At 36.9% G+C, this 14,288-nt stretch overlaps 1 protein-coding gene across 1 annotated transcript in view; it reads left to right on the plus strand.

The window, feature by feature from the left end:
• The window catches only part of CNTN5 (contactin 5), a 1,373,625-nt gene that overhangs the window by 1,084,720 nt on the left and 274,617 nt on the right, over positions 1 to 14,288 (plus strand). Inside the window, exon 14 of the mRNA XM_051820359.2 lies at positions 2,011 to 2,161. Coding sequence (XP_051676319.1) covers positions 2,011 to 2,161 — 151 coding nt within the window. The remainder of the gene's footprint in view (positions 1 to 2,010; positions 2,162 to 14,288) is intronic.

Below are 14,288 nucleotides of genomic sequence, written 5' to 3' on the forward strand. Positions count from 1 at the left end.
TTCTCAAAGGGCATAATCCAATATCATCCTTACAATAATAAGGAAAGGTTTCCTGAGGCCAGGCTCATAGGCTTACACCCTTCATATGAAGGTAAACTGGGCACTAGCACAACTTCACTGTCTAAATCTAACAAGAAAGAACTGATCCAGAATAAACTACCCAGAATGGAAATCTGTACCTCTGGAATAGATTTTAATTTTTTGCCATCTGATTTCATAATCTTTGTAAACTACCATCCCAAATCTAAAGATGGATATTTGTATGATCTTAACTCACTGTCTCCCTAGAGTAGCAAAAGCCCAAGCGTGCTTTGTACTCATCAGTACAATTTGCAAAACATAACACTGACAGCAACACCAGAGATCTCAAGAATATGAGAACCCACCATTCCCACATCAGCTAAATATAATAAACCATCTATTTAATTTGAACTTTCTCTGCATTTCAAAAAACTCCATGTCAAATACATACAACATTTCATGTTCATTTCTCATATACTAAGCCATCAAATATAAATACTTTCTTATTGAATTACACATAAATATTTGTGAACTAAAAATTTGACTTAGCCTCTCAACTACTAATGGTTTATCCAGAAACACGTTTACTATACATTTTCAAAATTACCTTTGATAAATTCTATTTCCAATAGGCAACTAAAAATGTTACCTGAAATCTCCCCATAAATTCCTTCATTTCCCCTAATCTCTCTCTCACTTTTTTTCTTTTTTTTTGACAGGCAGAGTTAGACAGTGAGAGATTGAGAGACAGAAAGAAAGGTCTTCCTTCCGTTGGTTCACCCCCCAAATGGCCACTACGGCCAACACACTACACCGATCCGAAGCCAGGTGCTTCCTCCTGGTCTCCCATGCGGGTGCAGGGCCCAAGCACTTGGGCCATCCTCCACTGCCTTCCCGCGCCACAGCAGAGAGCTGGCCTGGAACAGGAACAACTGGGACAGAATCTGGTGCCCCAACTGGGACTAAACCCGGGGTGCTGGCACTGCAGTTGGAGGATTAGCCTAGTGAGCTGCAGCGCCGTCCTCCCCTAATCTCTTAACATATCTTTATAAATATATCTACTAACTTTTTTAAATCTTGTTGTGCCATGCCTTGTTTTGGTATATTTTGGACATTAAACTCTTAAGAAATACCCAGGAATTGGTCAGTTGATATAAACATCTCAGAAAATTTAGACATATCATACAGAGTCAAAAATTTTATTAAAAGCAGTATTAATAAGAAGTTATCAGACAAATATGTAACTGCAATGATTATAAAATTTAGATTTCAGTAACTTTATATTAAAATCTATTTTCATTAAAACTAGATTTAATTTTATATAACATAAAGGCAAAATATGAATTAAGATGGGTCACTGGCATTGTAGCATAGTAGGTCAAGCTGCTGCCTGCAACACTGGCATCCCATATGGGGGCCAGTTCATGTCCCAGCCACTCTATTTCCAATCCAGCTCCCTGCTAATGGTGTGGGTAAAGGAATGGAAACTATCCCAAGTGTTTGAGCCTCTGCCACCCTGTGGGAAACCCAGAGGAAGCCCCTGGCTTCAACCTGGTCCAGCCCTGGCAGTTGGAGCCATCTGGGCAGTGAGCTAGTGATGGAAGATCTCCCTCTCTCTCTTTGTAACTCTTTCAAATAAATATTCTTTAAATAAAAAAAGAGAAAGAAACCACATTCACAAATAGGAAGTGGGGGAGACAGGATTATCTTCTGCATAGGTAACCTCCACCTTTCCAAAGAAACCCCAAAGGGACTCCCTTAGTGGACCCCTTGGCCTTTTGCCCACATCATTCATTATGCTCACAACTGAAGCTGGTAATCATAACTAAGCATTCGACTTTTTACCTTGCATAAAAGCCATCATTTCAATATAACAACAGCTAGTAAAGTGTCTTATTCTAAGATTTGAGACATGTATCCCAGAAAAGGAGTTTGCAAACTCTGATATTGTCATTGCTTCTTTTAAAATTATCATTTTCTCTTTAATAGCTTCAGCTCCCACTTTTGCACCGAATCAACTAAAGAAAACCATCATTGTGACTAAAGGCCGAGAAGTCGAAATAGAGTGCAAACCCCAAGGCTCTCCAAAGCCAGCCATCTCCTGGAAGAAAGGAGACAAAGCAGTTAGGGAAAACAAAAGGTTAGAAATCTATTTCATAATTGAAACTCTCAATGTTAGATTTTTTTGAGGTTCTGTTGCAGATGCAGAGTATATAGGAAAGAGTTTGAGAGTAATTGTGACACGTACTTCAAAAACCGAACTATGATTTTCCATATGTAATCATTTTAAAAGAACTCAAATTTCTAATTCAATATGATCAGACTTGTTTGCCTCCATAGTATTTTAGTACTAATTGGTAAATTTACTAGTTTATAAAGAGCAGATACTTTCATTAGATTATTTTTGCTGTTCATTTGAAGGCTATAGATCTGGGGGTCCAGTGGTTATTTACAATTTTTTTAAATACTGTTAAATAATGAAAACATATTCTGCATCTAATGGATAATCACCTTTTGACGAAGTTTGCGCATGTATTACCTATTACTGGTGTTTACCTTTTGTTTTCAATCATGTTGCTGCAAATAGAATAGGATTACTTTGGATTGTCATGGGCAAATAAGAGACATACAGAGGAATACTAAACATGTAAACATTTGTATTTGGCAAGTAAAAGGCAAAGGCTATCACAGGAGTATAAATGTAGAACACTGATGAGAGATTCAGATAATCATATTGTAATCTATGTATGCCAAGTTCAGTAGTTCCATGCTATACTAGTAATTACCATACTGGTATTACAAAATGGTGATTCAGCTTTGACAACATAATATTATTATGTTTTAAGAGTTTTGGTTTTTGTTAGATATATGAGGAGTTTTACTTAGATATGGAGAAACAAATCTGTAAAAATAATTTAGGTCAGGACTAAGGGTCTATTTGAACAATCCTTAAGTAACTTTGCAATATTTTGGAAAGTTTCCTTAAAGCATTTTTGTTTCTCATCAAGTCTGAAAAACCTTGAATTAGACAGATGAAATAATTTCTGGAATGATTTTGTTCAGTTCAGACCCAAGGATCTAGGCTGCCTGGAAAGGGTGATCATATGGGAACAGCATAGGTCATAATGCACATCTTGTTTTGAAAGAAAAGGTTTCTTAGTGGAGGGCTTAAGCAAAAATTCCAAGATCAGTGTTTCATATGGTTGAATTAATCAAAGAATGCTTGGGTGTTTTTTTTCCATTGATGCTCACGTAAATCCAACAGGCAAAATCATGCACACATCTGATTATAACAGAAGAAAATCATTTTTGTTGCATAACAAGTTACATTGCTTAGGGTCATCATTTTTCCTGAATGTATTAACAAATTTTACAATGTAATCAAAATATACACAGGTTTTATGAGCATAATCCATTCTATTTGAAATGTATTACTTTGTTTTATGTGTGTAAGTACTATCTATGCCTTATCCTATTTATTTCAGCTCACTATAAGAATGTTCATCCACTATTTACAAATCTCATATTGTGAGTTTAAAAACTTAGGTTACATCACTTTTGCAAAAGTATTGAGACAAGTAACAATGAGATTTCTATTAAAATAAAGCATAATAAAATTTTTATTTTCCAGAGGTTGAAAAATGCAGTTTGTGAATTTCCTAGGTTTCTTACTCTTCTTTTTCTTAAACTAACCCCTTGGGCTAGTGAGAGAAATATACTGACCTAATCCCAGATCCCTCATTTTCCAGATGTTGACACTGGTCAAAGTGTTGCTCAGAAAGTAGAATGGAGTACAAAAAATATTTATTCAAATAAACCAAATCAGCCAAATTTGGTTAGCATTCTGCCTACCCTGATCTATAAGTTTTCATACATAAACTGGCTTTATTTAATAACAAAGCCAAAATACATAGTGTGTTTCTACCCTTAAAATCAACAGGGGAATTTTATTAAAGATACAACCTACTTGGCTACCTAAATAAGACATCAAAATAAGAGGGTATGATTTAAATAGCAACAGACAAAATTTCACGAATATGACATAATAATTGAGCTGCACATTCTACAAATATTAGCAGAAACATGAAACGTAAGATTTCAAATGTGTTTATTGTACATCCCTTAAAGCAGGATATCAGTTACAATGACAATTTATTTTCTTCTGGAAGTTTTAGGTGACTCCTCCTAGGAAGCATACCAACCATTTTATAGAAGCTGCAAATGTAAATCTAAACAGAAATGGAAGTGTCAAAAACTATGAATATAGCAATGTTTTCTGACATGCATGTTTTAAAGGTCCATATGCAACTCAGGCTTTATTTTTTTGGAGCATAAGTATATATTCATATAATCCATATGAAATATTTATCACTCATCCAACATACAAATGCAACAAAAATGTTATATGAATTTACTTTGTTTTTGATTAATGATATGTGCAGTTATTTTAGGTTCACGCCAAAGAAATGATTGGAAATCTTTCCAAGGAAATGGAAATTGCCATTTTGAGAAAACAGATAATAGTATTATATTAGGAGGAATAAATTAAAGTACTATTATGCAGACAAACATTTTAATCAGAGCACTATGTCATTTACTTTCAAAGTATATCATTTATATTCAGAACAATGGGATAAAAAGAATCTTAATTGCAGAGAAAACTGTAATCTAATCATTTGAAAACATGTCATACTCACAAAGGTGAATTTGAATTTAAAGTTAACTGACCTGTACTATCAACTGTAAATATAATGTTATAACTACTGAGGGTGATAGTTAAATGATTTTTCAGCAAAGAGCCTAATCACGATCTGGCTTACTATTTTCTGCTATATTTTGATAGAATCTTCTGAGTTTGCTTAGGAAAGAAGCCTTCAAAATACTCTCTTACATACTTATTTTTACTAAGGAAAGACAAAAATCACTATCCAGAATTTTAATATGTTAAAATAGCTGGAATATAATATGACTTTTAGAAAAAAAATCTGATTAAGTTGCCCCTGATATATTATGAAATACTTCATTAGGCCCTGAAACATACACCTAAAATACATAAGAAAATGGATTACATAAGAGCTTATGAGTTGTTTATAGTTGTGTTATTTATATCACAGATTGAGTTGTTTAAATCACAGAGTGATCAATATGAACTACTCCAATGAATCACACTACAAATTATTACTGCTCATAAGTTTATAGCATTTATGATCTGCAAAGCAATACATTTTAACCATCTGTACCAGTTTAGAAAAACAACACTCAGTTGCCCTGCTTATCCTGAGACTGAGACTGTAACAGTTTACATATTATTCCTTTGCTTATAAAATTGGAATTTAAAAGCTTAATCTCACTGATTTCTGAAAATGCAATGAAATTCTGAATGTAAAATACACTGGGTAGTGGATGGCATGTGATGCATTCAGCGGGTATTACCTCTGATGATAATGATGATGTTGCAGATTTGACAACCACGGTGATGATGGTAACCGTGATGTGATGCCAGCATCCTCTGAGTCTTGGGAATACTGGCATCAATTTCTATGATTAGTTTGGAAATGATATCCATTTCCCTTTCCACTCTGTGTCTAAGTGAAGGAGGCTTAAACTATTTGCTGAGCCTATAAAAGTCCGTGTTAAAATTTTTTAATCATCGATTTATCTTCCACAATTGCCATTCTTTGTCTACAGATGCCCCAAACCTACACTTCTTGTCACCTATTCCTGACTGCCACTCTCATCTCTTTACCTACTCCTAGTTTGAAATCTTCAGTTTCTATACTAGTAGGCTGAATATAGACTTGTTCCATGATCAGCTTTATAGACTATGCACAGATAGGAGATTGCATATGAGGAGTAGATAGGATAGAGAGGAGGTCTTTTAAAGGTATTTTGTCTCTTTCTTCAGAGTATCTCCAGGTTTTGTCCCTGATTTTTGAAGATCACTAGCACATACTGATGTAGGTTTCTTTATCAATCATGTCCATTTTCATACTAAAACTCAAAAACTCTAGTACTAGGAATTAAAATGTTCCATAAGGTTTTTCTCCTCTAGTATACTTTTGTTCAGAATGTTCTGCTCATCAAACTCATATCGAATTTTCACTTCAGCTCATTATCTCCATTACTTGGCCATTAACTTTTGTTAGAGTATAATCATCCAGCAGCACTCCAGCAGTGCACAAATATTAAGTCTTCATTATTGCATGTGAAATTTCTTGTACTTACTTTGGACAAAGACAAATTTGGCTACAATGAAAAAAAAATTCTTGGTAAAGGCAGATTTTATTTTCTTTCCATTGGCTCATATGTAAGCTTCCATTAAAACTCATAGAAAATGCCATGTTTTCAAAAATTATTCACAATTATTAAATTCACTGAAATTTTCAAGTGCCAGTGTACATTCCTAAGAGGCAGAGTAGAGTTACAGAGATAATAGACTGTAACTCAAATGGGTGCTTAAAAATTACAAATCCAAAAAATAGTTATTGTTCTAGGGAGAAGCACTATGATTGAGTAATTTTTCTTTTATGGTACAGTAATCTCAGCGAAGGCTTATCCACGTTCCATTGTGATATTCCCCTTCCCATCAAAGGAGCTTCAGAGCAGCAAAGTTTTCAGCTTCCCCATTTAACACACATAGAAAATTGCACTTGAAGTGCCCATTAGTTGACTTCTAATGGGAATTCATGTTGTGTTTATTAGGCAACAATGATCAAGCTCACCAACTGATTCACAGCCATATGGGAAAATACATTCTTTGTAAAAGCCCTAAAGGACACTGGAACTGAGAAGAAAGCATGGTCTTATTTTTTCTCAGGAAGAAGAGGAATTCATGGGTATAATTAGGGTCTTGTTTCTGTCCCTTTGTTTCCACCTACATGCTGTGTTTGCTAATGAACAAGCTGTTTTGTTGCTTCCGCAATGACTATGTCTTCTACATATTAAGAACATAAAACAATGTAGACCCTAGGTATCATGGTTTTTTCAGGGTCTAAGAAATCATGTAATGAGGGAAAATGAGCATTCATATATCATCTGACTTTCTCTGTAAATTAAAATCTATGTTTTCAAGGGAAATAAAATGATCAAATGACACTGCTTAACTAAGGGAAGAGAAGGTTGATATCTGACTTCATCACATTTAACACTAATGAACTGCTGACACTGTATGATGTGTTACCACTCAGGGATGGCCACTTGCTGTTCCATAGGTCCACTAAGCTTGAGGTAATGAGGAGGAAATGGCCTTCCCTTCATTCTTGTGGAGCTAGGATGCTGACTTTCAGTGAAAGCTAACTGCATAAGGCTCTGTTTGATTCACCTTCCTCATCTCGCCTTTATAAGGCTAATCAGAGCATGAAACAGAAAATGCAAACTCATAGCAGCATTGGATATTAAAAATATAGGTGAAAAAATTACTGACTTCTAGAAGTCACTCCATCAAGAAAAAAATGAACAAAATTATAAAATAATGGTTTGTTCAAGTCTAGACCCCAGAGACAACAAAGTCTTAAGAAGCCAGAAAAGAGATTTTCCCACTAACCTCTGCTTTATGCCCATAACTACTAAATCCAGAAATCGGCCTCACTTCAAAGGTTGGCTTGAATACACCTACTGTGAAAGTCACACTTTAAAGTAGCAAAGTGTTACTCTCCCCACTCTACCCCATAAATGCTAATCCAAAATAATTTCATTAACTATGAATCCAGCCATGGGGTGAAAGGACATAAATCTTAGGATTTGAAGTGATTGCTAAGTAAATAACCATGTCAATAACAGGAAAACAGAGAAGAATGCCAAAACCCATGAATTATGGAAATTGCATAATTCTATGCTCTGCTTCCAAACAAAGAAGGAATGTTGATTATTTCCAATTGTCCAGTACTAACTTTGCCTGTACACAGTCATAAGGATGAAAGGATGGGAGTAAACAAGCCCCTAACCTCTGTCTAGATGAGCAATGCAGGGGACCTCATAGTCACTGGTTATTTGACTTGAAATATTGCACCAACTGTCTTGAAAATGCATGTTAGAAGAGCAGACCCTGGGAACTGAGAGGGTAACAAAAGGAGGCAAGGAAACTAAGAACGTTTCCAATTGCAAAACCAGGACATCGGAGCCGTAGATAGTGTAAAGCAAACACCCCTGTTACGCATGAAGATTAAATAATAGACCTAAGTATGATATCAATCTTTTAATTATAAAAAAGAATACTCACCAAGGATGGGTGCAGTACAAAAATGATTTACATATATGCATATAAGCATGTTTATACAAGCACACTTCAAAAGATCATGGAAAAATGAAATTAAAGATAAGCTTATTTTGGTGCCAAAAATTGTGAAATCCACATATATCTTTTCCATTATATACATGTTTTCATGAACTTTTTGAAGAACCCTATGGGCAAGAATTTCAAAAACTTTTTGCATCAAAATAAACTATTTTCCATGAATTATTTTTAATACCTTCACACAGATATCAGGGCTCCCCCCCCCCAAAAAAAAAAACAGCTGAAAACATTCTAAATGATGGTACAAAGATAGCTATGTAAGAAAAGTCAAAATAAGGCTTGCACACACACACACACACACACCCATGGTACTTCAAAAGGTTTGTGGGAAATGGAATTAAAATTTTGGTGCAAAAACATTTTTGAAGCCATGCATATCATGATAATTGTGAACATTTTCTATGAACTTTTTAAAGGACCATCATGTCTGTCTGTGTGTTTATGTGGTGCAACACTATAGTTATTTGAAATTATGTTTTGATGAGTATTTAAGGGCAATGGGAAAATGACTTATCAACTGAGGAAATATTGTATAAACATCCAAAAACTTATTTGAAGAGAGTATTCATACATGCACAAAAATACATTCACAATACTAGAAATGACTGAAGCAATAGTTCATATGTTTTTGAGATGATTTATGAAAATATTTAAATTATATGATTTTCTATTTTATACTGTTTTTATAATCATAAGAAAGATTTACATACACTAAAAATTTAAGGAAATTTTAAAAAAATGAGAATTACAGAGAAAGTGGGAGAAACAGACAGAAGAATATTCCATACACCACTTCACTCCTCACGCAGTTGCAATGGCCAAGACTGAGCCAGACCAAAGCCAGAAGCTTCATCCAGATCTTTCCACAAAGGCAGCAGGGGCCCAAGTACTTGGGCCATCTTCTGCTGCTTTCCCAGGGTATTAGCTGGAAGCTGGATCAGAAATGGAGCAGCCACTGGGGCTGGCACTGTGGCACAGTGGGTTAAGCCACTGCCTGGAGTGCCGGCATCATATATGGACACCAGTATGAGTTCCGGCTGTTCCACTTCTAATCCAGCTGCGTGCTAATGCACCTGGGAAAGCAGCAGTAGAGGGCCCAAGCGCTGGGGCTCCCTTTCCCACGTGGGAGACCAGGAAGAAGCTCCTGGCTTCGGCCTTGCTCAGCCCTATTCATCGTGCCCATTTGGGGAGTGAACCAGCAGATTATAAAGACCGCTCTCTTTAACTCTGCCCTTCAAATGAATTATATATATATATATTTATATTTTATATATAATATATAGTTTTTTATATAATAATAAAATAATATATTTTATATATATATTTTTTTTTTAAGAAGTGGAGCAGGGGCAGGAGCCGTGGAGCAGTAGGTTAATCCTCCGCCTGCAGTGCTGGCATCCTATATGGGCACCAGTTCTAGTCCTGGCTGCCCCTCTTCCAGTCCAGATCTCTGCTATGACCTGGGAAAGCAATAGAAGATGGCTCAAGTCCTTGGGCCCCTGCACCCACATGGGAGACCTGGAAGGAGCTCCTGGCTCCTGGCTTCTGATCAGTGCAGCTCCAGCCATTGCGGCCTTTGGGGAGTGAACCAACAGAAGGAAGACCTTTCTCTCTGTCTCTCCCTCTCACTGTCTGTAACTCTACCTCTCAAATAAATTAATAAAATCTTTTTAAAAAAGTGGAGCATCCAGGACAATATGGGATGCTGACATCACAAGCAACATCTTTACATGCTAAGCCATAATGCCTGTTCCAGTATAAACTTTCTTGGAAAAGTTAAATGGCATACATATTTTTTGACAGGCAGAGTTAGATATTGAGAGAGAGAGAGAGAGAAAGGTCTTTCTTCCATTGGTTCACCCCCCAAATGGCCACTATGGCTGGTGCACTGCGGCCATCCGAAGCCAGGAGCCAGGTGCTTCCTCCTGGTCTCCCATGCGGGTGCAGGGCCCAAGCACTTGGGCCATCCTCCACTGCCTTCCCAGGCCACAGCAGACAGCTGGACTGGAAGAGGAGCAACCGGGACAGAACCGGCATCCAAATGGCATATATTTTTAATACTATGATTCAGTTAATTAATATGATTTGAACTTACGGGAAAGACTTTTCATCTTGCTACCTTTTTTTTTAACATCTTTAAGGAGAGAAATGTCTTGATTTTGGAAACACAAAATAGGCCATTCTCTTATTCTACCATTGCTTTCATCAATGCAGCAACTGAATAGAACTAAAATGAATACAAAATTAGATTTGTAGACTAATTTAAGCATACAGTACCCATTCTTTTTCTTTGGTGGGGGGCAATGCCAGAGATTAGGTACTTAAGATCTGTCAAGTGGCAAACATCATCATGCTTTTCAGGGTCAAGGTTATGGCAAGTGGGTTAAGCTGCTGCTTGCAATGCCATTATCCAATATAGAAGTGCAAGTTTAAGTCCAAGCTGCTCTGGTTCCCATCCAGCTCCCTGCTGATGTGCCTAGGAGAGCCCCAGATGATGGCACAAATACTTGAGCACCTGCCGCCCAAGTGGAAAACCTGGATGGAGTCCCTGGTTCCTCCCTAAACCTGGCCCAGCCCCAGTCACTGTGGCCATTTGTGGAATGGACTAGCCAAAGGAAAATCTGTCTCTCCTTCTCTCCACCTTTCAAATCATTTTTAAAGATGCTACTGGTGCTAGTTAATGTTTCTATCATAATTCTATCAAGCAAATTACTTAGCATTACATTACCTTTCAATTCATGTAGAAAATATCAAGAAATTCTCTTTTAATGTCCATGTTTCTGATAAGGATTCCACTTCCCAGCTCTACTCAAAAAATGCCTGCCTAACCTTATAGGCATTTTAACACATACCCTTCCCCCCACAAATACCTCTTACAAATGTTTAGAAGATTCTTCCAATAAATATTATGAGCCTTCCATCAAACAGAAATCATGGAGCCAACATCAAACTAACAGACACATTGGCCAAAGTTTCACCTGCCTTTTAATTTTCTCCTTCCCCACTTAACTATGATTAACTACACCTCATTGTCATTGACTGTAATTCCAATTATAAGAAATATTTATAGTTCTGTATGGTTCATTGACACTGACTTATCAGATTTTAAAAATAAAGTAAGTAGAAAAATAAGTTTATAATACTTTGGGCCTATGCATTTCCATTTTTCCCCAATATAGGTTGACATCTTTCTATGCTTTGTCATTTTAGGGAATGAATAACCCATCGTAATTCAAATTTGGTGAATAGTATTGTGCTCACACTATGCCAAACACTGGAATGAGAATCAGAGATGGAGAGGGGAGAACTCACATTTTTAAATAATTTTATTTTTACCAGTGTGTTTGCACAGCACAGAAATTAGAAGTCTCCAAAGTAATGACATCCTATTAAACACGGAAGATTAGGTATGGGCATTGTATTGCAATGAGTTAGGCTACCACTTGAGATGCCTCCATCCCATAGCATAGTACCTGGTTTGAGTTCCCAGCTCTTGGCTCCTGGGTTTAAACTGCCTTATACCAGCTGTGCATTTGGGGAGTGAACCAGCAGATGGAAGGTAACTCTCTTCCCCACTCCTCACCTCTGCCTTCCATAAAAGGTATATCCAAGCACAAGTATGTATGCACGTGTACACACACACACACATACTTCAAAGACATGCACTTAGGAAGTCCCAAATTCTCTGTTCCTGATCACCAAATTTAAGTTTTCAAAAAAAAAAAAAAAAAAGGGTTGAAGATCCTTGAAGATAAAGCTTTTTCTTTCTCTTGATCTCACTACCAATTTGTCTCCCCTTTCTATTAATTGTTAAGTATATATATAAAAAAAGGCCCCAACTCCCAGTGGAAGTTAATTTCAGCTATAAATGACAACAAAGTAATCCTGGCTCTGTTGTACCATAGGCGCTGCAAGTTTGTGGCTTTACATCTCCAGCTAATTATCAGTTTAGCAAACAGTTCATAAATTCTACTTCTAACTATGGTTCATTTATTCCAGTTACTATAAATTGCTGCACAACTTGCCTGGTTGTGCTCTCCACATAAGCACAACTTGAACAAGTCATTAATCTCTTAAAGGCTTTCCTTTCAAAAGCCCCCCAGACTACAACTTCCATCTTAATTTGTCCTTAATACAAACAACATCTGAAATAACTTGGGAATTCAAGCATCTAAGTACATGCTACTGACTGATCCTACTACCTCCCCAAGTGACTCTTCAGTGAATATCAAGTAGTGAAGAGAGAAGATTCTGAGGATGTTAAGGAAAAAAGTATTTTATAGCAGAGATTTTCAGTTTCCTCTGAGAGTTGCATAGTCACTTCTTTGCAATTTTTGCATAAATCATGATCTAATTTAACTGCGGTTTATTCAGAATGGGAATTAGAGAGATGGTTACAAATTAGAACAGATAATGTTGACTACAATGGAAACAACCTGCAGATCATTTCCATATAAGATAAACTATACAAATTTTATTAGTAGTAGGCTTACTTCTTTTCACTGTAATAGACTTCTAGATAAGTTATACTGTGTGCATATGTGACTCTATGTACATAAATACATGTATCTGTTGGAAGGTGTAGATACACATTTTGTGTTCTCAGTTGTATCTAGAGGATCCAGGGTACTCACCTAATTTTGTTCCTTCTCTTTCCAACTGCAAGTGCTAACTGCACTTTACCTCATGTCACAGCCTCATGATTTAGGCACAGTAATATATGACCCATTTCATTGAAAGCAAAACTTTATTTAACATACAATGAAGTTAACTCTGTGGTAATTCATACTTAGAAAAGAGAATCCCATCTCCCTAAAGAGACACCCATCCAGTGAAGTATATAAAGCTATACAGAAACCTCTAACATAGAACAACTGTCTCCATCAACACAATAGGTCCCACTTCCTGAGCCTATGTATTTTGTATATGAATTACTTTGTTACAGTATTCAATAAGATGTTATAAGGAATCATCCCTGTTTTAAGTAATCATGTCACAGAGAACTAGCCTGCATTGAAGCATATAGCAAGTACAAAGCCAGAAATGGAGTCAAATTCTGTCTAAATCCAAACCAGTTCTTACTTGGCTCAACTGTATAAAAAATTTTCAGAGTTGAAGAAGAGAAAATAAAATGTACATGGAGGATAAGAAACACTTCTTGGATGAACTGCCATTTAAAATGGTTCTTGAATTGGATTTTGACTTGTAATGACAGAAGGCATTTTAGGAAGAGAATTTGGAATTCACAAAAGTACAATCATGAATTCTGAACACTTTTGTGGAAAGTGGCCAGGATAGAGATTATGTATAGAAATAGGAAAAAGCTGGAAAAAATTATGTAGCTGAGGACAAATTGAGAAAATCTTGGAAAGATAGAGTTTACACGTAGTAGCCAAAGTTTAGTCTTTCAAAGAATGACTTCACATTTAGTTTGAAGCTACATCTACTTTTGTTCCTTGATTTTTAAAAATAAATTGAGAGGGGGAAAGACCAGTTCACCCCTAAATGCTCCCAAAGCCTGGGCTAAGCCACACCAAAGCCAGGAGCCAGGAACTCACTTCCAGCCTCCTACATGGGGGCCAGGGACCCCATCTCTCTATCACCTGCTGCCTGCCAGGGTACACATCTGCAGGCAGTTAGAATCAACAGTCAGGCATTCCAATATGTTAGGCAGGCATCCTTCATAGTGTCTTAACAACAAGGCCAAATGTGTGCCCTCCCCCTGCAACACTTACAACTTACCGTTAACTATACTTTTCTTTATAGAAAAATGCACATGGGGCCGGCGCCATGGCTCAGTAGGCTAATCCTCTGCCTTGCGGTGCCAGCACATTGGGTTCTAGTCCCGGTTGGGGCGCCGGATTCTGTCCCGGTTGAACCTCTTCCAGGCCAGCTCTTTGCTATGGCCCGGGAGTGCAGTGGAGGATGGTCCAAGTGCTTGGGCCCTGCACCCCATGGGAGACCAGGAGAAGCA

This window comes from Oryctolagus cuniculus, chromosome 1 (assembly GCF_964237555.1).
Source record: "Oryctolagus cuniculus chromosome 1, mOryCun1.1, whole genome shotgun sequence".
In the NCBI taxonomy this organism is placed as follows: Eukaryota; Metazoa; Chordata; class Mammalia; order Lagomorpha; family Leporidae; genus Oryctolagus; species Oryctolagus cuniculus.